The sequence below is a fragment of the Ovis canadensis genome, chromosome 23 (assembly GCF_042477335.2).
Source record: "Ovis canadensis isolate MfBH-ARS-UI-01 breed Bighorn chromosome 23, ARS-UI_OviCan_v2, whole genome shotgun sequence".
Classification (NCBI taxonomy): Eukaryota; Metazoa; Chordata; class Mammalia; order Artiodactyla; family Bovidae; genus Ovis; species Ovis canadensis.
In genome coordinates, this window is record NC_091267.1 from 48,706,036 (window position 1) to 48,730,267 (window position 24,232).

Sequence of the window (24,232 nt, forward strand, 5' to 3'; positions counted from 1 at the left end):
TTCCTGCTGAAAGTACCTTATCAGTAGGTTAGGTAAGGCGTCTCACCCTCTCCCACAACAGTCAATGAAGCAATTGAATTAGGAGGAAAGGCCCATTATTTTCATGTTCTACTTCAGTCTAGTAAACTCACAATTTTAAGTTTCACTGAATATTTTTAAGTGGAAATGGCAGAATTACACATCAAGAAGAAAACTACAGTGGGAGGCTTAATGGTGTAAGGGAACTAGTACGAATAACTTAAAAAATATTGATTTTTTTTTCCTATGAGATTATTTTCCTTTTTTTTTTTTTTTTGAACTAAACTAAGCTTGACTTCTACTGACTGTATCTTCCGGAGTCCATAGTTAAAAGCTCCCCTGACACACACGCTGAGTTTGGAGGGTTATGCATGTACTACATTGCTTCGTAATTTTCCCATGGAAGCAAAGACGGGTTAAAACGACATGGGGTTCACGGAGGGCTGACGCTGAAGCACTACTGAAGACCAGCCTCCGCTGGTGCTAAAATGCTGGTTCCTGTCGGCGAAGAGGCCTTTAAAAAAAGAAAAAAAAAAGTATCTCTAAAATAACAATAACAAGCATCCTTTCTTGCCACAACTCTCCCTACCGCTGCAGCCCAGAGGAAGCAGAGCTGGGGCAACGGCCAGGACGCGAGCGAAGGCGGCGAGAGCTCCTCCCCGTGTGGATCCCACGCCGCTTCCCGAGCCCTGCGTAGCTGCTCAGAGCCTGCCGGGGCGAGGGCGGTGCCACCCGCCGCACCCAGTCCACCCGTCCCGGCTGCCAGCCTCCCCGCCCGCCCGCGAAGCCCCGGGTGCGCCCCGCTTTCCGCCCCGCCCAGCCCAGCCCGGCCCTGCGGAGGCGGGCAGTGCGCGCGCGCGCGCGCGCGGCGCCGGCCCGGTTCCCCTTCCGAACGTCCGCGCCCCGCATGCGCAGATCGCGCCGGCGGTCTCCGTTTGTTTGAACAGGAAGGCGGACATATTAGTCCCTCACGGCCCCCCTCGCCCCACCCCCCTCCACCCGAGCATTCGCCGCGCGACTCGCCCTTTCCCCAGCCGGGGCCGCAGCGCCTCTCAGAAGCTTCCCCCAGCCGCAGCCGCCAGGACCCGACTCCCTATCCTCGCTGCCCGCTCGCCAGCCTGTCCTCCCCCGAGCCTCCAAAGGGCTCCGACCTCGCCCTGCCCCGCCGGACACCGCGACAGCAGCCCCAGGAGCGCCGGGACAAAATGGGAGAGTGAGGCTGTCCCGTGGGGGACCAGCTCCTGGCCAAGGCGGATCGGGGCGTCGGGCCGGGCCGAGTGGAGCCGGGGATGCGGGGCTAGACCGCCTCTAGCGCCTCAGAGCGGAGCGGGCCCGGCCCGGGGCCCGAGCGGCAGCGGCGGCGGCGGCGGCAGCTGGCACAGCTCCGCGCCCGCCCTTCGCATTCGCCTTTCCTCTTCTCCCTCCCCTGCTGCCCGGAGGAGTCTCCACCCTGCTTCTCTCTCTCTTTCCCCCCTCCTGCCCGTCTCGGCACAGGGAGCCCTCCATGGCGAAGGCGGCCGGGGCCCGCTAGGCTGCAGCCCTCCGCCGGAGCGACGGCGCAGTCGGCCGTCGTGAGGAGCTGCCAGGTGGGATGCGACTTTGGGCGTCCGAGCGGCTGTGGGTCGCCGTCGCCCCCGGCCCGGGGTCCGGAGCGCGGAGATCCCCTCAGTGAGCGGGAGGAGGGGGCACCGGGCGCACCTGGTGACCCTGGGGTTCCGGCTCCTCCGCCCCGCGGCCGCGAACCCACCGCCGGAGGAAGTTGGTTGAAATCGCTTTCCGCTGCCGGTGCTAGTACGAGGGTATTGTCACAGCAGCAGCAACATGTCGACTGGGGACAGTTTTGAGACGCGGTTTGAAAAAATCGACAACCTGCTGCGGGATCCCAAATCGGAAGTGAATTCAGATTGTCTGCTGGTGAGTAGCCCTGTTCCCTTGTGCTTGTCTGAGTGTCTGAATTTATTTCCTTCCTCTTGCTCTCAGTCTGGTTATCTGCGAAAGAAAGTTTCAGGTGTACATCATCTTAGAAAACACCAGAACCTGGCGTTTTCCCTGAGGAATCTTGGAGTCCCTCTAAAATCTCCTGCCTTGGCCCGGTGTGTCATTGGGCTGGCTCTGAATTCTCTGAACTTTTAGCTCTGACTCAGTTCATCATCACACAAAAGATACTTACAAAACTCTGTTGCAGGCATCATATAAAAAGTTACCACGTCAAAGTTATTACTACGTATGTAGCTTGTTGAACCGCGAGCTTAGTTACGAACTTTCCGATCGGTTTGACAGTGAGGTTGGAAAAGACTGCTTTCCATTTCCATCTGCTTAGCTCCTTAAGGGTTTAATTTTTAGACTTGTGACAATGGAGAATCGATTTTGAGGAAGTGATTTTTGAGCCAAAGTGTCATAGGTGATTTGAGTCAGAGGAACTTTTTGCTGGACTGTTAAGTGTAAAAACCCAAGCTAATGATAGATCATCACAGTATTAACGTCTTTTACAGTACTGTTGATTACAAAAGTACTGTACAGATATTTTGTCATAACTGCCTTTTTTGGTGTTGTGCTTTAACATGATAGATTTTGTAGCATTCTAAAAAAGTTTTTATGATATGAAAGGCCAAAACACTATTTAAAAAATTCTTCAGTGTTTGATAGCATGCGCAGTTATCTATAGATGATTGGAGATCTTAAATTTTGTCAGTTTCCCCTAATACTGATAACTGCAGTCTATTCGTAAGCAAGTTTTTCCTTTATCGAACAACTAGCAGTTATATAATTCTGTTTTTGTCCAAACAAAACCACTTTATCTTTAAAGTTGCAAGGAATATGTAGGTAGGTAGTAATTTACAGCCTTCTCAGGGAATTAATGTTAGATGTACACAGTATGTGGGAGTAAAGTTAGGTGAACTAAATGATGCCATTCAGAGAAATAATAACCATTTTAACATCTTATCTTGAATCAGGAAAATGTAAGTTAATGTATGAAATTAATATACATTTCAGTTACTCAAAATAGCTGTGTATGTATATATATATATTTAAAATGTATGGGTCTACAAGAGAGTTTTTCTCCAAAGCTTTCTAAATGACTCTGAGCATCTTTGACTGAAATAAGAGTTGTGGGTTGTATATTTGAAATGTCTCACCCACATTATGGATGCTCTTTATATTGAAAAACAAAAAGGAGGGTTGATGCTTAATACAATGGAAAACATTTTATTGAATGAGAGAAGGAATTAGAACATATCTTTCTAGGAAGGATCTCGAGAATTTTTAAGAAGTCTCATTCTTCTTAATACTTATCCAGTTTTTGTATATCTTTGATTTTGCCTTGTTTTTTGATCACCTTATTCCATGGAGCAGTGTTTTACAGGGAATCTTTAGTAGGGGTTGTTTTGTTTGTTTTAGTGGTCTTCTAGCCTCTTGTCATAGTTTCATTTGGTGGGAACCTCATAAATTTATTGAAATGTGGAGGATACGGGGAAATGTAAGTCATGAACTCTTTTCTTGAAAATCCTAATCTCATACATATACACAAAAATAAAGCAAAACACAGATTGAGAAAATATGTAGTAAGTTTCAAATGATTGGAATAGGTAATATATACTTTCGGATATTGAAAGGAAGAGCTCTTGAGTTGATAGAGTATGTTGGATGCTGGATGGATAGGATTTGGGTAGAAGGTACTCAAAGAGGGAGTGGAAGATAACATGAATTGAGGGTGGAAACATGACTGGCTGGCACACATTTAGGGGAAGAGAAAGCTAGAAGGATAGATTGGGGTTAGAGCATGGAGGATTTGATTGCTAGGCTAAGGCGTTTAGATGTTTTTCAGAATGTTGTGGCTATTAAGTGTTTGTAAATAAGATTATGCCAGGATGAATGAAGAAGGTGAATGTGGTAGCCCTGTGCAGGATGGGTTGTGTGGAGAGAGACTAGAAATGGGGTGAGATTGGACATTTTAAAAAATTATTGTGATAGCCCAGAAATGATTGAAGCTCCAAGTTGGGTCATTTGGATGGGGAAGGAGAATTGATGGAATTTGACTGGCAGAGTTGGGGAGAGGGGACAGGTAAAAAATTAGATGACTGTAAGCCTGGGATTTCTTTGGAAGGAATGATGCTAAAGCTGAAACTCCAGTACTTTGGCCACCTCATGCGAAGAGTTGACTCATTGGAAAAGACTCTGATGCTGGGAGGGATTGGGGGCAGGAGGAGAAGGGGACGACAGAGGATGAGATGGCTGGATGGCATCACTGACTTGATGGATGTGAGTTTGAGTGAACTCCGGGAGTTGGTGATGGACAGGGAGGCCTGGCGTGCTGCGATTCATGGGGTGGCAAAGAGTCGGACACGACTGAGCGACTGAACTGAACTGAACTGAAGCCTGGGTTATAGGGAGACTGATGAAAACATGGGTGAAACAAGTCAGGTTTGGAAATCACTCAGGAAGAATTGGCAACAGATGAGTTTTAGGTTTGTTGTGTTTGAGGAGATAGTGGGACGACCACAAAGACACGATCTGTAGACTATTGGAGATGTGAAACTGAGCTCATAGTTAAAGATAATGTTTGGAAATCATCTGATAGAGGTGCAAGTTGAAACTGATGTAATGATGAAAGGGTGAAAGAACAAAGAGGAAAAGTGGGCAGGCAGGCAGGGCCTCTCAGAGTTAGGACCCCCAAGTATCTTAGAGCCCACCATCTTAAAGAACCATATAGTCAACAGACTTATTCCCCCACCTTCTTCTTTCTGTTTAGTTCCATAATTAATTATTGTTAGCTGTTAAAATTTTATTATATTAAACTGAAATTGGTAAAGATTGAATTTTTCTTTGGAGGCAAAATCCTTTCTCCAGATTCGTAGCATCTAGCATGAATTTTCTATTTTATGTTTCTTATCAAGCGTTCATTCTTTCATTCATTCAACCATTTAGAATGACCTACCAGGTGGCCTCATCTTTTTCAGTGAGTCTGTTTTCACTCTTTCCTGTTCGGACTTTGGACATCTGATGTATTGTAGGAACAATACCCTTTTAAAATCGATTGACTTTATCTATTTTTTGGCTTTTGTTGCTTTATTTAGCTGGTACTTATTGAGTAGCATGTATTGTGTTTGTATTATGTATACATATTATGTATTATGTGCCATGTGAAACACTGAAGTTCTGATATATTTTTTATAATCTCAGGAAAGAAAAGTCAAATTATGTTTCCTTGACTAGATTCCTTCAGAAATGAAAGTTCCCACACCTTTTGCTTTCAAAAGAATTTGCTGGCAAAGGGTCTTTTAAACCATCTCACCCACCATGAAAACAGCTTTTTTTGTTGAGTGTTAGTGGTTATACGATAATGTAACTGGGAGAAGCGCTGATGAATGATTTCTTCAACCTTATCTTGAACACATAGTTTAAGAACTAGATAAGCACATTTTTCATGTTGCAAATGCTAGTAGAGTCTGCAGATCCTAAGGTAGTATGGTACCCATTCCCTTGTTTATTGGAGCATCCAGATTGCTCAGTAATTTGGTTTTCTGTCAGTCAGATTCTTTCCAGTGTCCTAATGGTTCTCTTACTGTCCATGTAATAGTTTATCCAAGAGCTGTTTTCCTTTTCCCAACTTGTTTTTAAACTTTAGAATTATTTTATCTAAGGCTTGTTAGCAGTTTCTCAAGTTGTTGAATACCTCTGAAAACAGGAATAGAGTTTAATTAATGTTAATTTTTCCAGAGGGGAAAAATGTCTATAATTTGTAAATTAAAAAGGAAAAACAAAGCCTGGTGAGTGGGAAGGTTAGGTATATATTTGTCTTGAAGTTTGACATACATTTCTTGAAAATATAGCTATCTGACTGTAGCTTTTTTTTTTTTTTTTTAAGTTTTTGACCTTTTCCCTCCTAGTTTTGTTTAGTCAGTGGAGGTGTAGCAATGAGTTGGTGGCATGAAGGGAAGGGCACCAATAGTAGCTGAACAGTGCATACATGCTAAGTTCCAAGACTGCTATTCGCTTTGTATGTGTTACTACCGTCTTTCATTAGTCAGTTTTTCAGAATGTAGAAGGCAAATGTTTCAAGTTTTTGTTTTTGAGTTTTTCCTCTTTGAAGGCTCTCTTTCTCGGTTTTCTTGACCTGCTGATTTCCTATCTATTCGTTGCTGACTTTTTTCTCTCATCCTCAATCTTGGGTGCCATAATACTTATCTTTCTCTTCTCTTCACTTGAAGAATTCACCCATTCTTACATCTTTGACTGGTATCATCTCCTTACTCATGATATCCTGGTCTTCATTTTTCAGTCTTTTTGCTGTTTTTGAATCCTAAGTACCTGACTGCGTCTCTACGTGAATGTCATATTATTACTCAAATTACTAATATTCCAAAAATAAGCTTTGTCCCATGTAACTTACTGTTAACACTGCTAGTATGACTGTCACTCAATTGGGACTTTTGTTGTGTACTTTAACTTTGACGATCCTAGGTCACATTGTTGTGTTATTTCAAAAGAGTGTGGCTAGCATTCCAGATTCTAGATTATTGCTGTATAATCCCTTTATGTGTCCTGCCAGTTGAATTGATCACATTTGGGTTTGTATTACTGTTGGTGGAATGAAAAGACTTTGAGGTCATTGAATCTTTGGGCCTTAAAGCTATATGGTTGCCATTGTTCATAATTTATGAGTTAATGAGTGTTACCAGTATCTGTTGCACAGCCAATTAGTTTCTGTCAGAATGTTTTGATAGTATGTTGCAAGGTTTAAAAAAAATTACTTCTTTCATTCAGCAAATCTTTGTGTAGGTTCTAAACCTGGATTCAGATGTAGGCCCTGCCACAGTACTTATCAGGTGATTGTTGGTATTATTTTAACCTCAGAGCTTATTTCATCTTCAGGAAAGAGGGGAGATAATAGTACTAGATTTTCAGAAGGATTAAATAATATAGGCAAACCGATTATCACAACATGTGGCATTTAGTTAGCATTTGTTCAGTTCAGTCGCTCAGTTGTGTCCGACTCTTTGCGACCCCATGAATCACAGCATGCCAGGCCTCCCTGTCCATCACCAACTCCCAGAGTTCTCTCAAACTCGTGTCCATCGAGTCGGTGATGCCATCCAGCCATCTCATCCTCTGTCGTCCTCTTCTCCTCCTGCCCCCAATCCCTCTCAGCATCAGGGTCTTTTTCAATGAGTCAACTCTTCCCATCAGGTGGCCAAAGTATTGGAGTTTCAGCTTTAGCATCATTCCCTCCAAAGAACACCCAGGACTGATCTCCTTTAGAATGGACTGGTTGGATCTCCTTGCAGTCCCAGGGACTCTTCAAGAGTCTTCTCCAACACCACAGTTCAAAAGCATCAATTCTTCAGTGCTCAGCTTTCTTCACAGTCCAACTCTCACATCCATACATGACCACAGGAAAAACCATAGCCTTGACTAGATGGACCTTTGTTGGCAAAGTAATGTCTCTGCTTTTGAATATGCTATCTAGGTTGCTCATAACTTTCCTTCCAAGGAGTAAGTCATATAATTTCATGGCTGCAGTCACCATCTGCAGTGATTTTGGAGCCCCCCAAAATAAAGTCTACCACTGTTTCCACTGTTTCCCCATTTATTTGCCATGAAGTGATGGGACCAGATGCCATGATCTTCGTTTTCTGAATGTTGAGCTTTAAGCCAACTTTTTCACTCTCCTCTTTCACTTTCATCAAGAGGCTTTTTAGTTCCTCTTCACTTTCTGCCATAAGGGTGGTGTCATCTGCATATCTGAGGTTATTGATATTTCTCCTGGCAACCTTGATTCCAGCTTGTGCTTCTTCCAGCCCAGCGTTTCTCATGATGTACTCTGAATATAAGTTAAATAAGCAGGGTGACGATATACAGCCTTGATGTACTCCTTTTCCTATTTGGAACCAGTCTGTTGTTCCATGTCTAGTTCTAACTGTTGCTTCCTGACCTGCATGTCGGTTTCTCAAGAGGCAGGTCAGGTGGTCTGGTATTCCCATCTCTTTCAGAATTTTCCATAGTTTGCTGCTGCTGCTAAGTCGCTTCAGTCTTGTCTGACTCTGTGCGACCCCATAGACGGCAGCCCACCAGGCTTCCCTGTCCCTGGGATTCTCCAAGCAAGAACACTGGAGTGGGTTGCCATTTCCTTCTCCAGTGCATGAAAGTGAAAAGTGAAAGTGAAGTTGCTCAGTCGTGTCAGACTCTTCGCAACCCCACGGACTGCAGCCTACCAGGCTCCTCCATCCAGGGGATTTTCCAGGCAAGAGTACTGGAGTGGGGTGCCATCGCCTTCTCCGTTTAGCATTTGTTAATTGGTAACTATTATTTTTGTCATATTTACATTATTCCTGTTACATGCTAGTTACTGTGCTTAGGCTGGAAGTTGATATTTATTGTGTTCTCTAAGGGCAGAGTAATTTATCTGGCACTTCAAACCATTCTCATAAATTCATAATCCAGCTCTACTTTATTTGAAGTTTCCAAGCCAGTTGTTACTGAAAATGGAGACATTTAGATGAGATTCAGTACAGATGAGGAGGGGCTTTTGAAGACAGTTTATTCATTTAGTCATGATTTATAGCATCCCTACTTTGTACCAAGGGTTTAGATTGATAAAAAAAGACAGTTGGCAGCTGGTTTGTAGAGATGTAGTGTTCTTACCCTCTTTCTGCATACCTTACACTTTTGCTATTCTGTTAAACAGGCTTTGCGCTACAAGAACCCTGTGGGTGTATAGAGAGGTGGCTCAGAGTAAGAGCAGAGACATGAATTGAGCCATTCAGTAGTTTTTTGAGTCAGAAATGTTTTTAATCCAGAAGAAGGAACCACATATAATTTATAATGAACAAAAGAGTGAATATCCAGTTTTCGATTAGATTTTGTATAACTCTACAGTTTATTTCATAATTATAAGTTTTGATGTTGTTGTTTATGTAGTGAAAACTGGAGATTCTTTATGACATATGACAGAAAGGCCTACCTATCAGAGAAGACTACATACAGAGTTCTGTTGCTGAAGATGGTCTGGTAGCTCCCCTTTCCCATTACTATCCCTACTAAGAGAGACATCCATTTAGTATAGTCCAGAACATAGCTGATGAATACCCCACACATGTGTGTACAAGAAGGTGAATAGATACTACTATTTCACAATGGAAACATTTTTCAGAAATAATCCTGTTAGCATGGTATAGTGAGAAGCACACTGGACTGGAAATTCACAGCATTGGCCTATCCTTGTTTTGCTGTTAACTCGCTGTATAACTAAGTAAATCTTTTTTTCTTAACAGGGTTTCAATTTCCCCAGTGAAGAGTTGGGCAGTGTGTCCATTGCATCTCTAAAATTTTATAAGTGTTTATTATAATTCCTTAAAAACTTAAAAAGTTGTGTTATTGATTTATTATTAAAAAGGAAAAATTTAAAGTTAAGTGATATGGGGGTAGAAATATAAGAATAGGGACCATCTTTGGTAAGTGCTATTTTTGCAGCTAGTTCTACATAGCCTCAGAAGATCACCCTAAAATAATTTTTGCTATATTTGGCAGTTATTCTTTTTTGCATTTGTGACTTGTGTCATTATTTTAGGGGATTGTGCTGTTTGAACAGAGAAAGCAGTAATTGTGCTTTTTGAAACAGAGAACGCAATAATTGAGTTACTCATTTATTTCCATTAAAATATGTACATGTGCTAGTTTACTTCTCTTATCTCTTTATGCCCACCCCATCCCCCATTTGGGATTGTGAAATGTAAGAGTACACATTTTCATTATAGTTTCTAAACAATTCTAAACAATTAGTAGTAGGTTGGGTGTTTAAATTAATGTCCAAAGTTTGATTTCTTAGGTGAGAGGTTTGTCTTGTACTTGTATTTTAAAGTGTAGGCTAACCCATGTCCCCCTCTTTTTTCCTGTGCTTATTTATTATTTAATTTTAGTTTATTGTTATTCCCAGACTCTTATTTATAGTCTTTATACCATACTTCCTATACTAACTTTTGGCAAGAAATTGAAACTTTATCTCAGGTTGTTTCCTGGAACTAATTTTGAAATAGTGAACTGCAGTTAACTCCTTTTTTCTCTTTGCTGTTATTCATTCATTAATGAGTAATGAATTCATTTATTCAGCAAATGTTTATTTGATGTGTACTGTGTGTGAGGTGTTTTGTTAGGCACTGGGGACACCATGGTGAGTAAAAACAGAGGGCCCTGCCTTCATAGAACTTACAGTCCCAGGAAAAGGATAAGTTATGAGCAGATATCAGTAGGGTAAGCCTTGAAGGGGAGGTTTAAGAGATACGATCATGCCTTTTCTTTAGGGTGGGGTACGCTTAAAGATTTGTGGTGAAGTAGTCTGAATATATAATTTTCAGATATGAGCCTGTAGATTTTGTACCAGATTCCCTTGAGGACTTGTTAAAAATGGAACCTGGGCCTGTGCCCAGACAAACAAAATCAGAATTCTTTGTTTGGGGTGAGTCCTAGGATTCTGCATGGGACATAGACTCTTAGATAGTCTCTAGTTTGGAGACTATGGTTGTAGGGAAGGAACATGAATTTTTTTTGTTTGGTAATTTTATAAATGAAAATTTTCAAACATTCACAGAAGTGGGGAAAACAGTGTAGTGAACCCCCACTACCCAGATTCTGCAATTCTCAAAATTTTGTCACACTTGCTTCATCAGACACCTTTTTTTCTTGGCAAAATATTGTAAAGCAAATTCCAGACATTGTCATTTCACCCTTACATACTTCAGTAAACATTTCTTACAATTTTTTTTCTTATATTAACACAGAAGCCATTATCGAGTCTTAACAAAATGAAAGCATCTTGGTTCCATTAATTCCCAGTTTATATTCAGATTTCTCTGGTTGTCTAAAACGATGTCTATTTTGCAGTTATTTTGTTAGAATCTAGATCTGGACAGATTCTATGTGTTACATTTGTTCCTAGGTCTTTTATTAACAAATCTCTTTTTAATATAGAGCATTCCCCCCTCCACCACCATCCCCTCTATCTACCACCCACATTGTCTTGTTGAAAGAACTAAGTCATTGGTCCCATGCAGTATTTCACATTCTGGATTTGTTTGTTTGTTTTCTTGTCATGTCATTTAACTTGCTCCCTTATCGTCCATATTTCCCGTGAGTTGATAGTTAGATCTAAAAGCTTGATTTAATTATTCCACCTTTTAGTCAGTAGTGTTTCAAGATTGTGTTCTCTTTTGCATCACATCAAGAGGCACATGGTATCTGGCTGACCCACCCTTTAGAATGCTAAGGTTGATCAGTGTGTTCAGGTGGTGACAGCCTGTAATAACTTGCCTTGTAAAATCCTTTAGTGTCCTTTCAGCTAATGGTTCCATCCATTTATAATTTTTAGTTGAAGCAGTTATTCATTAGGGAAAGCAAAATAATGGTTTTCTAATTCTATCATTCCTTTCACATTTATTAACTAATTCTTCTGTTAAGAGAACATAAGCATTTAAGAACTTTTACCCATCATCTGTAGGGCTGTTTGCTTATCATGATATAGAGTTCATAAAGTACAGGACGAATGCTTCAGCCTTTTTCTTTCTTTCTTTCTTTTCTAATTTTTATTGAAGTATCAGTTCAGTTTAGTCGCTCAGTCGTGTCCAACTCTAGGCGACCCCATGAATTGCAGCACGCCAGGCCTCCCTGTCCATCACCAACTTCTGGAGTTCACTCAGACTCACGTCCATCAAGTCAGTGATGCCATCCAGCCATCTCATCCTCTGTCGTTCCCTTCTCTTCCTGCCCCCAATCCCTCCCAGCATCAAAATCTTTTCCAATGAGTCAACTCTTTGCATGAGGTGGCCAAAGTACTGGAGTTTCAGCTTTAGCATCGTTCCTTCCAAAGAAATCCCAGGGCTGATCTCCTTCAGAATGGATTGGTTGGATCTCCTTGCAGTCCAAGGGACTCTCAAGAGTCTCCAACACCACACCTCAAAAGCATCAATTCTTCGGCGCTCTGCCTTCTTCACAGTCCAACTCTCACATCCATACATGACCACAGGAAAAACCATAGCCTTGACTAGACGAACCTTAGTTGGCAAAGTAATGTTTCTGCCTTTGAATATACTGTCTAGGTTGGTCATAACTTTTCTTCCAAGGAGTAAGCATCTTTTAATTTCATGGCTACAGTCACCATCTGCAGTGATTTTGGAGCCCCCAAAAATTAAGTCTGACACTGTTTCCACTGTTTCCCCATCTATTTCCCATGAAGTGATGGGACCAGATGCCATGATCTTTGTTTTCTGAATTGATTTATAATGTTGTGTTAGTTCCAGGTGTACAGCAAAGTATGAATCAGATACACATATATCAACTTCTTTTTTTTTTAAGATTCTTATAGTCTTTCTCTTTATTTGCCACTTTTCAGAGTAAGTATTTTAGAGGTTTAGTGTGCTAGACATGGCACAAATCGGGTATTTAAGGGAAATTAAAGAAAGGGGCTATTTACAAACATAGACAATATTTAAGGAAATCAGTAGGAATAGTGGAGTACCCTGGGACAAGAAACACTGGAGAGAGATCTGCTACCACCTCTAGGCCTGAAGGGACAAAGGAAGAGAGCAGGTGGGAAGGGTAGCCTTATGGAGGGGGCTTTTTGGCTAGGGTGTGGTTTTAAGTAGAGAAAGAACCAGGGAAATATATCCCCTCCCACCCTATAGTCTCCTGTTGTGGGCTCCCTTTACTTGAAAAGCTTCTTTACAAAAGAACCCATTGCTCCATAAAAAAGTAAAGTGTGCTAGTCACTCAGTCGTGTCCAACTCTTTGGGACCCCATGGACTGTAGCCCACCAGGCTCCTCCGTCCATGGGATTCTTTAGGCAAGAATACTGGAGTGGATTGTCATTCCCTTCTCCAGGGGATCTTCCTGACCCAGGAATTGAACTCAGGTCTCCTGCACTGCAGGCAGATTCTTTACCATCTGAGCTACCAGGGAAGCCCCTGTCTATAAAGGTCAGCAAATAAGATAGACCCAACGCTTATTTATCTCTCTCTCTTTTTTTTTTGCGTTATTGTGTAAACCGTTAAAAATGTATATATATACACGATGTTTTTCAGTTAATTTTTGTCATCTTTGCTGTGCTGTTTGTTTTGTCTTTGACTAGTGGAAGCCTCTTTATGTTGACTCCCGTGTTGTTTGTCTATGATCTTAAATAATCTTTGAGGAACTTCCTTGTTTCTTGGTGTAATAAGATGCTCAGGCTCATCTTGTACCTTCCTTGCCCCAGACTTGGAAGTCAGCTGTTAGTGGGGAATGATATTCTGACACAACATCCTGGATGCTCGGAGTACTCATTGCTGAATGGTTGGTGGGTGATAGTGGGGTGGGGTCTGAAATCCTGAATTGAACTCTAGTTGACACTGTAAATTGAAAAACTGCATGGCCTTGAACAGCTGATATTTACTCTCTGACCCTTGTTTTTCATTAGGAGTATAATACAAAATTCCTACTAACTGAAACCATCTCCAAATTGTTGTTAGATTCAAGTTGCTTTAAATTCTCAACCTTGTTAAGAAATTGTTTTAGATTTGTCTTCTATCCTTTTTGTTAAGTTTTAAAATTGTAATAGTTCCTTAACAGTAGGGCAAAGAAAATGTTTCTCTGATTTTTGTCATCCACGCTAAAAGTATTTACTTGTCTCACCTTAATTGTATTTCCTTTGCTTATTTCTAGTAGTGCCTAGTCATGGAGGCAGTGTTGTCTAGTGGTTGAGAGCATGTGCTTTGGAGTCAGATTGTGTGATTTTTAATCCCAACCGGATCAACCACTTAGTAGCCTTGTGAGTTTCAGCAGAAGTCTTAACTTCCTTAAAACTCAAATCCATACATCATCTTCAAATAAGATTAATCATAGACTCTTACAGGGCTGTTAAAAATATTAAATGTGATAATGCGAGTGCATGTAACATGTTTTGCTTAGTTCCCAGCATTTAGTAAATGTTGACTATTATTATCATTATTGTCATCATTATGTCTTCATAATTTGTCTGGGAAAAAGGGACTTTGATGTTGATTGACCAAGTGCATTATCTGCTGCCCCACTCCACAGACCAAATTTTTACTTAGTTGAGTGATCTTGGACAAGTTATCTCACTTCTTTGAACTTAAATATATTTAATCTGCAAAATGAGAATCATGATAATATTTCTTCATAGGTTTAATCATGAGGATTAAGTGAAATAATTTTTTTGCAAGTTCCCTAAGTCCATCCAGGGGTTGAGAATAGTTACTCCTTTCTTTGCTATGCTTTTATGTTACAAATTTGATGAAGGTTCCACTGTTAGAAACACTAGTACTTGGAAACTTGGGAGAAGAGTAGGAGATTCTTTATTTCAAATGTTTCTCAAATCTGCTCTTTGCTTTCTGTTACTGCTGCCCTACTTAAATCCAAATTTTCAACCCGTATTCTTGGGTTTAGTGGGACCATCTCGAAATTTGCCAGTATAGTTCATACCTGTGCCTTTCTTTTTCTTAACTTTAGTGCTTTTGGTCATATGGTCTTGGCTTATGTCTATACTTAGTCTTAATTCCTACAGTTCTCCAAAACAGACTGTATGTTCCAGGTGGATTTTTCTCCGTCTCCAGCATGTGCCTGCTCTTTCCTCCTAGGCCTTCTCTTTCTCTCCTTTTGAGTTCTTCTCAGTGTCGTCTTGAGTTCTTCTCAGTGTGGTCTTTGCCAGTTTTCTCATCTTCGTAGTCTAACATAAGTCACAACTGTGTTACATTGCTATTTTCTCTTTTGCATTTCTGTAAATACTTGTAATCTGTCTCAGGTAGTTTAGAACTTGATCAAATTATCTTGTGTGAGTCTGTCTTAAGGTCTTAAGTGTTCTGTTCAATTAATATTTGTTGTAAATAGTTATTCAGTGACCCCCCCCCCCCATTTCTTTCTCAGTGAATTAGTTAGGACTCTGTCAGTTACACACAATAGCTCTCAACTGCAGTTTTCCTAGGCAAAAAAAAAAAAAAAATTTTCTAGAGTCAGGGAACCTGGTCTCATTTAAAATAAAGGTTCAGTTGAACTTGGGTAAGAATTGAAGCTTGGACCTCAAATGCAGGCAAGCGTTCATTCTCTTCTTGCTTTGTGTTGTCGTTCTCTCATTTATTAACACAGTAACTAGCGTTAGACACTTGTGGAGGATATGTGTGCCCAGAGCACTGGCTTTATTTTTAACAACTTCAACTACTGACTGTAAATCTTGGGGTCTCAAACCCAGCGCTATGGAGCAAAAGATGCATCGATTCAGCTTGGGTCAGGTGCTCACCCCCGTGATAAGGATCACATGAGGACTGTGTGATTGGGGAGGCAGTTCCCAGGAAAAGAACAGTGGGGGAAGGCAGTCTCTAACATCGTCTTCTCCCTTTTTATTTTTTTGTTTGATCTTGGATCGATTGAACTCTCTTCAACAGCCATTTCTTCAGTCTGTGAAATAGAGTTAAACGATAATTTATTTCAGAGGGTGGTTGTAGACTTTAAATGTGATCATCTTTAAAGCAGGAGTTTGAAACCTCATAAACAGTTGTGAGAATAAATGGCTGCCCCTCGGTCCCTTTTGCCCTCGTGTCTCGTGCTCCCCTGGCCTGGCCCCAAAGCCTTTTACCTGTAGGAGTTAATCCTGCCATTGTAGGTTGTTAGCTGTCTTTTGGCATTACCCAACTCAACCCACTCCCCTATAGCTTTTCTCATCTTTTTGAGTAGAAGAGCATGCAGAAGTTATGTAAATATTTAATATAATTAAATGAATTATAATTACAATCTAAATAAAAACAGTAGGCTTATTTTTGTAATTGTGGCATTCAGGCTCTGTCCCTGTGCCTTCCTTACTTATGGTAGGGGCCAAGTAGCCATTTAATGTAGTGATTGAAGGCTAAAAGGGCCTATGGAGATTCCACTCCTTTTACTAGGGATCTTTATTGTAACAGATTGAAAACTCAACCCCAATTAACTTAAACAACAACGAATGTTTCTTGCCTCTGAATAGATGATAGATTCTAGCTTCAGAAATGTCTCTTTTCTGGGCCCAGACAATGTGACTGGGAGCTAGTTTTCTAAATCAGCTATTTTAGGATTGTCTCCTTTCTCAGATACATAACTCTTTGTGGTTGTAAGGTGCCTGCCACTAGGCTCCACGACTGCTTGTTCGGGTCCAGTGGGAAGAAAAAGTCTTTTCTTCTAACCGATCTCTGGACTGGATCCTGTGCCTGTGTCTTAATCAGTCACAGTGGTCTGAAGAGTGGTGTGATGATAAGTGTAGGTTTCCACCCTGTGCTGTAGTCTCAGAACTGGGAGAGAGTCAGCTTATCCCAAGGTAAGTGTTCGAGTTGCATGAAGGCAGGATGAAAATTTCAGTTTCCAAGATAAAGGGAGATGATGACCTGCTGGGCAGTCCCAAAGAGCAGTAGCTCCTCATCAAGAGAAACCCAAGTTATGATAATTTATTCTCCCTTATCGTTTTTGGAAATGCTCTTTTTAAAAAACTAAATTGTTATCTGTGTTAGAGTTAGAATAAGTATTGTCAGCTAGTTGCCAAAGACCGCCAGCTTAAGACCATAGCTGGGATAGCATTTTGTCCTTTAACGAAAGGATACCTGAATGCTGCTTTGCTTTGATGATATGTCTTTGGATAACTTAGTGAAAGAGTTCCAAATGCCTGTTCATGGATCAACCACGTCAAAGCCAAATACAGATTCTGACAGTCCTCACCACGGCCTTACCATATGAAAATTGGAGTTGGAAGATGTAGTACGCTTGAGGGTCTGGGTGACAGCATAGCCAGGTTGGGAGGACTGATTCAGTTGCCCAGGAGCTACACATTAAGCCTCCTGCATACGGTTGACTTGGTCTCTCAAAAGAGATTAGAAGTTTACTGTTCCTATGAGATTAATATTTTTTCCTAAAGGAAAACGTTTAAGTTGCTTAAGTACCTCTTGACCTTCTGAGCTATTATATATTGAGATACTGATGCTCAGCACATAAACTCCATGAGAGCAGGTACCTGATTGTCCAACTCACTGAGACATTAGTTCTGAGAGCAGTGCCTGGCATATTTTTAAGCTTTCAATAAACATTTGTTTGCTGTTGAATTACTGGAAAATATTTTTGTTTCTGTGATGAAATCCAGGATTGGCTGACTTGAGGTTAAGAGATAGGTATAATTGGTAATTGATTTAAATCTAAGCTGTATCTATTTTAAGGGGGTAATATATTTTAAAACTATAAGTGGTATGTGTAAAGGAATAGGTGGGGTCCCCCACACCCCAGTATCTTTTACTTTTAGATGAGAGACCAAAAGCCAGTGATACTCATTTTTATAACTTTGCACTTACTTTATTATTTTATTTAATCTTTACAACAGTTCCATGGGCTGGCTGATGCAGATATTAATCTTTATAAATTAAATTAAACCTTAGAAAAGGTAAATGAATTTCCCAGCATACAGCATATCATCAGTAAGTGGCAGGCTTTCTGATCCTGACTCTGTAGCATAGTGGAAAGAGCATCAAAGTTGGAGATAACACAGCACAAGAGAGATCCTTCCACAGCACTTAGGAGAGTGCTTTGAACACAGAAGGTACAAAGTGAAAAACATTTAAATTGAAAGGTATGGGGGTTGGTAGACAACAGAGTAGGGAAGGTGAGATATGTAGTAGTAGGAAAAAGATCTTGCCAAGTGTTTATTGACAGTGTTGGAGGGGAAGGTAAGTTCTGTAGTATTTTACCTCAGAAGCAGTCGTCTAGAACTTGATTGGATAAGGGATGGAAGTCAGTTCTTTGATCAAAATGCAATGTATTTATTGCAAGGTTTAGATAACTTTCTGCTAAAACATATCTTTGTTGGATTTGACATGACTGGAAAGTTTTAGTAGGCAATCCAAGCTATGAAGCATGGCGATCTGAAGTAGAAGAAAATGATTATGATGGTGAAGATTAGTGGCACCATCATGCACGATACTTTGACAGTAGACAGTAGTAACATTTTACTAAATTGGCATGAAATAAGTGTCAGACTTAATTTTTTGGGTCTCCAAAATCACTGCAGATGGTGACTGCAGCCATGAAATTAAAAGACGCTTACTTCTTGAAAGAAAAGTTATGACCAACCTAGATAGCATATTCAAAAGCAGAGACGTTACTTTGCCAACTAAGTTCTGTCTAGTCAAGGCTACGGTTTTTCCTGTGGTCATGTATGGATGTGAGAGTTGGACTGTGAAGAAGGCTGAGCACTGAAGAATTGATGCTTTTGAGGTGTGGTGTTGGAGAAGACTCTTGAGAGTCCCTTGGACTGCAAGGAGATCCAACCAATCCATTCTGAAGGAGATCAGCCCTGGGATTTCTTTGGAAGGAACGATGCTAAAGCTGAAACTCCAGTACTTTGGCCACCTCATGCGAAGAGTTGACTCATTGGAAAAGATTTTGATGCTGGGAGGGATTGGGGGCAGGAGGAGAAGGGGACGACAGAGGATGAGATGGCTGGATGGCATCACTGACTTGATGGACGTGAGTCTGAGTGAACTCCGGAAGTTGGTGATGGACAGGGAGGCCTGGTGTGCTGCGATTCATGGGGTCGCAAAGATCCGGATACGACTGAGCGACTGAACTGAAGATAATAGGATGACTTTGGGAAAATGTTAAAAAAAATTAATATCTGTGTATTTGGTGAAGGGATTACTGTCCTGTAACAGAACTGAACATTCATCAGGGTCAGGGGTAGAGGATTGACTACTGAGAGGTATGAGGGATACAGGGTGATGGAAGTGTTCTGTGTCTTGATTGAAGTTGTGGTGGTGGTTATGCAGCTGTTAGTTTGTCAGAATTCACTGAACTCAAACCTAAAATGGATGGATGAATCTTGCTTTACGTAAATTATTCCTCAATAAACTTGACTTTTTAAAAGAGAAAAAATGCTCATTTGGTGAAAGGATTAGTAGCCCTGTGACAGAACTAGCATTTGTTTGCTACTGTCAGTAAGGTGGTCTTGGACTATGAAGGATGTGTCTGTGCATGGCTTCAGTTATGTGTATGTATGTGCCACTTGGGAAGGACCTGTGCTGACTAAACTTTAAAGTATGATTGAAAAACCACTGATACTATTTGTAGCCAGTGATAAAATTAGGGCTTTTAGGTGAAAATTAGGATTTTGGAAAACCTGTATTTGCTACCGTGAGCGTGACAACTTTCCAGTACCTAAAAACTTTTGTCATGTAGTTAGTTGGTGGTGACATTAATAAATGTGATTTTTCAATATAGTGTGGTGAAATGTATCAACATTTGGAAGAGCTCATAATGTAGTTGGCCAATATTTTCTAAATTACCAATTGTAAAATCATCTATTAGTACAAGATCCAAAGAGTACAAGAAGTTCATTGCTGCAGTTTCAGATTCCATCTTGTAACTGACTTTTTTTTTTTGGTCATACTATGTAGCTTGTGGGATCCTAGTTCCCCGGCCAGGGATCAAACCCAGGTCCTGGCAGTGAAAATGCAGAGTCCTAACCACTGGACCACCAGGGAAGTCCCTAATGCATTTGTTTTTAAAAATCCTTTCTGATGATCTTTTAGTCAGTGTGCTAAAACTATTCATATTTAATGTAGTATTAATGCATTTGGTTTCTTTCCCATTTTCTTACATATTTTGTACAGTTTTCCTTTGTTTTTGTTTCATTTGCCTCTTTCTTGCCTTCTTTTGGATTATTTATACTTTTTTTAGTATCCATTTTAGTTTATTGTGTTTTTGATTATATATTTTTTGTGTGCGGTTTTTCTTAGTGGCTGCTTGGTATTCTAGGGATTTCAATATACATGCCTAACTTTTCACAATATGCTACCACTTCTTAAGGAATGTAGAAACCTTACTGCTGTAAATGCCCCTTCACCCTCCCTTATGTTGTAGTCATCTTATCTGTGTCAGCTGTGTGCTTAGTCGCTCAGTCGTGTCCAACTCTTTGCAACCCCATGGACTATAGCCTGCAAAGCTCCTCTGTCCATGCGATTTCCCAGGCAAAAATGCTGGAGTGGGTTGCCGTTTCCTTCCCCAGGTTTCAGCTATACCCACTGTAAATCCCATAAGAAAATGTTATAATTTTTGTCTTCATTGGTCAGATGTATTTTAAATAACTCAATAGGAGAAGAATAGATACTTACATTGGTTGCTCTTCTTTCTTGCCTCACGTTCCAAGTTTCCTTCCACTGTCATTTTCCTTCTGTCTCAAGAACTTCTTTTTTTTTTTTAAGTTCTTTTACAGCAGGTCAGTTTGCTATGATTTTTCATAGTTTTTCTTCCTGTCAGGCTTTTAAAAATTGTATTTTTATACCTGAAGGATATTTTCAGCAGCTATAGAATGTGGGTTGACAGTTCTTTCCTTTTGATACTTTAAAAATGGTGTTCCACTTCTTTCAGAGGTTTCACATAGTTTCTAGTGAGAAATTTGCAGTTGTCCAATTTGCTCTTCCCCTGTAATTAATGTCATTTTTCTCTGGTTGTCCTCCAGGTATTTTCTTTGTTTTTGGTTTTCAGCAGTTTGATTATGATGTAGGCTCCTTTGGGATTATCCTGTTGGGTTTCACTGAGCTGCTGGAATCAGTAGTAAACATGGGAAGTTTTCAGCCTTTGTTTCTTCAAATATTTTTACCACACCAAACTCTTTCTCCTTTCCTTTTGGGACTCTTTAAGAGCACACATGTTCCCTTCTGCTGTTTTCCCACAGGTCCCTGGGGCTCTGTTCATTTAAAACCTTTTATTTTTTTCCCCTGTGTTGACTAGATAATCTCTACTGATCTATCTTCATGCACAGGCGTACCTCGTTTTATTGTGCTTGATTTTATTGCACTTCACAGATACCACATTTTTTACAGATCTGTGGCAGTGCTGTGTTCTGCAAGTCTAGTGGTGTCATTTTTCCAATGGCATTTGCTCACTTTGTGTCTTTATGTCACATTTTGGTAGTTCTTGCAATATTTCAAACTTCATGTGTTATGGGGATCTGTGATTAGTAATTCTTGATGTTAGTACCATGACTATTGAAGTCTCCAGTGGTACTTTTTTTTTTTAAATCAATAAGGTATTTTAAAATTAAGGTGTGTGGATATAATGTTTTTCAGACATAATGTTATGGCACCCTTAATAAACAACAGTATAGTGTAAATATAAGTTTTATGTGCACTAGGAAGCCAAAAGATTTGTGTGGCTCACTTTATTGCAGTATTTGCTCTATTGTGGTAGTCGGGAATCAAACCCACACTATCTCTAGGGTTTGCCTGCAGAGTGAATCTTTTCTCTGTCATCTCCATGCTGCTGTTGAGGTTACTGAGGGTGTGTTTTCCTTTTTGGTTATTGTATTTTTCCCTTCTCAATTTTCCATTTAGTTCTTTTTCTTATTGCTTGCATTGTCTAACCATTAATTTTAAGTGCTTGCCTTATTTTGGGGAGCGTTTTAATAATAGCTGTTTTAAAAGTCTTTGTTAGATAATTCCAACCTTTGTGTCGTTTTGCTGTTGGTGTCCTGTCATTCATCTTTCTTCTAATTTTACAGGATGTTACAAATTAGTGCAGAGAGGTCTAGTGCTCCCTTCATCCAGTTTTCCTCAATGCTTATATTATGTGTAACCTTGGTGCATTATCAAAACCAGAAAATTGTAGTTGGTTCAATGTGTGTTTATAGTTCTGGGCCGTTTTTTCATGTTGAGATTCCTGTAGCGACTGCTGCAATCAAGATACAGAACTAATGCATCACGGCAAAGTTTTCCCAGTGTTACTCCCGTATAGATGTATCCCCCCAAACTTCACATCCCTAACCCTGGAAACCGCTAATTTGTTCTCCATCTCCATAATTTTTTCATTTGAGGAATGAAAATCATGCAGTAAAATCATACAGTAAACAGCCTTTGAGATTTTTTTTCTTTTTTTACTCCTCATAATGCCCCTGAGATCCATTCCTGATGTTGCAGGGATCAGTAGTTGACTCCTTTTTAGAGCAGGGTATTATTCCATAGTGGGCTTCCCAGGTGGTTCAGCAACCCACTCCAGTACTCTCGCCTGGGAAACCCCATGGACAGAGGAGCCTAGTGGGCTATAATACATGGGGTTGCACAGAGTCAGCCATGACTGAGCAACTGAGCATGTTCTTTGTGCCTCCCAAAGGGGCATTATTCCGTAGTATGATGTACTGCAGTCTGTTTAGCCATTTACCTGTTGAAGATAATTTTTGTTGTTTCTATTTTTTGGCTGTTAGAGATGAAGCTGCTGTGAGCATTTGTGTGGAGATTTTTGCATGTACAGTGTTTTCATTTCTCTGGGATGAACGTCCATGAGTGCAAATGCTGGTCATATGATTTGTTGCTGTTCAGTTGCTTAGTCATGTCCAAGTTTGTGACCCCGTGGATTGTAGTACGCCAGGCTCGTCTGTCCTCCACTATTTCCTAGAGTTTGCTCAAATTCTTGTCCAGTGAATTGGTGATGCTGTCTAACCATCTCATCTTCTGCTGCCCCCTTCTCCTTTGGCTTCAGTCTTTTCCAGCATGAGGTCTTTTCCAGTGAGTTGACTCTTAGTATCAAGTGGCCAAAGTTTTATGGAGCTTCAGCTTCTGCATCAGTCTTTCCAGTGAATATTCAGGATTGATTTCCTTTAGGATTGACTGATTTGATCTTGCAGTCCACTGGACTCAAGGGTCTTCTCCAGCACCACAATTGTTGTTGTTTTGTTGCTAAGTTGTGTCCGACTCTTTGCAACAATGTGGACTGTGGCTTGCCAGGCCCCTCTGTCCATGGGATTTCCTAGGTAAGAATACTGGAGTGGGTAACCATTTCCTTCTTCAGGGGATCTTCCCGACCCAGGGATCTAACCACAACCGCAATTAGAAAGCATCAGTTCTTCAGTGCTCAGCCTTCTTTATGGTCCAACTCTCACATCTGTGCACGCACACCTGGAAAAACCATAGCTTTGACTGTATGTACTTTTGTCAGTCATATGATACTGGTTACAAAGCTGTTTTCCAGAGTGACTCTCCCATTTTATATACCACCCTGCAATGTATGAGAGATTCTGTTTCTCTGCATTCTTGTCAGCATTGAAATTGTAACTGTTTCTCATGTTGGTTGTTGTAATGAGTATATAGTGGCTAATGATACTTAGTATCTTTTCATGAACCTATTGGTCATCAGTACATCCTCTTTGGTGAAATATCTGTCTATATCTTTTGCACATTTTCTAATCAGATTATTTTTTATTGTTGAATTTTGAGAGTGATTCAGGTATTCTAGTATGTTTGGTTTGCAAAAAATTTTTCCCCAGTATTTGGCTTATCTTTTTATCCTCTTACCTGAATCTTTTGCAGAGCAAAAGTTAATTTTTACAAAGTTCAATTTATCTAAATTGAAAATATTTAAAAATATTTTTGTGTCATGTTTCAGAAACTTTCACTCAGTTTTGTAGTTCTCAAAAAATTTAACAGTTGTTTTCCTAAACACTTTTAACGTTTAAACCAGTGATCCAGTATGAGTTAATTTTTCTGTGAGGTAAGAACTTTAGATTGAGATTAACTTTTAAAATATTCAATTTTCCAATACCGTTTATTCAATTCAGTTCCTTCATTGAATTGCTTTTGTATCTTGTCACAGAATCACTTGGCTATACTTGTGTGGGTCTATTTCTTGATTCTCTATTCTGCTTCATTCATGTATACAGTTGGCCCTCTTTATCCATAAGTTCCACATCCACAAATTCAGTTTACCACAGATTGAAAACATTAGAGAAATCCAGAAATATTCAAAAAGCAAAGCTTGTATTTGCCTGTAGTCAGCAGGTATTTACATGGTGTTTACGATGTATTTACAACTATTTACGTAGCATTTACATTGTATTAAGTATTATAAGTTCTCTAGATGGTTTAATCTAGGATGTGTGGATGATATGTGCAAATGCTGTGCCTTTTTAGTTTGTTTGGTCGCGCTGCACAACTTGCTGGATATTAGTTCCCTGACCAGGGATCGAACCCAGCTCTGGCAATGAAAGCAGTGAGTCCTAACCATTGGGCTGCCAGGGAATTCCACTGTGCTATTTTATTTAAGGGACTTCAGCATCTGTGGATTTAGGTATTCCCTGGGGTCCTAGAACCAATCTCCTGGAGACACCAACAGAGGACCATATGTCAGTCCTTCCATGCATAGCGCACTGTCTTGACTGTTGTAGCTATGTGAGCCTTAAACT

The 24,232-nt window shown here is 40.4% G+C and overlaps 1 protein-coding gene across 1 annotated transcript in view; it reads left to right on the plus strand.

The window, feature by feature from the left end:
• The first annotated feature begins 590 nt into the window (after window positions 1-590).
• ROCK1 (Rho associated coiled-coil containing protein kinase 1) overlaps window positions 591-24,232 on the plus strand; it is a 125,069-nt gene continuing 101,427 nt past the window's right edge. The window contains exon 1 of the mRNA XM_069568911.1: window positions 591-1,932. Coding sequence (XP_069425012.1) covers window positions 1,840-1,932 — 93 coding nt within the window. The 5' untranslated portion in view covers window positions 591-1,839. The remainder of the gene's footprint in view (window positions 1,933-24,232) is intronic.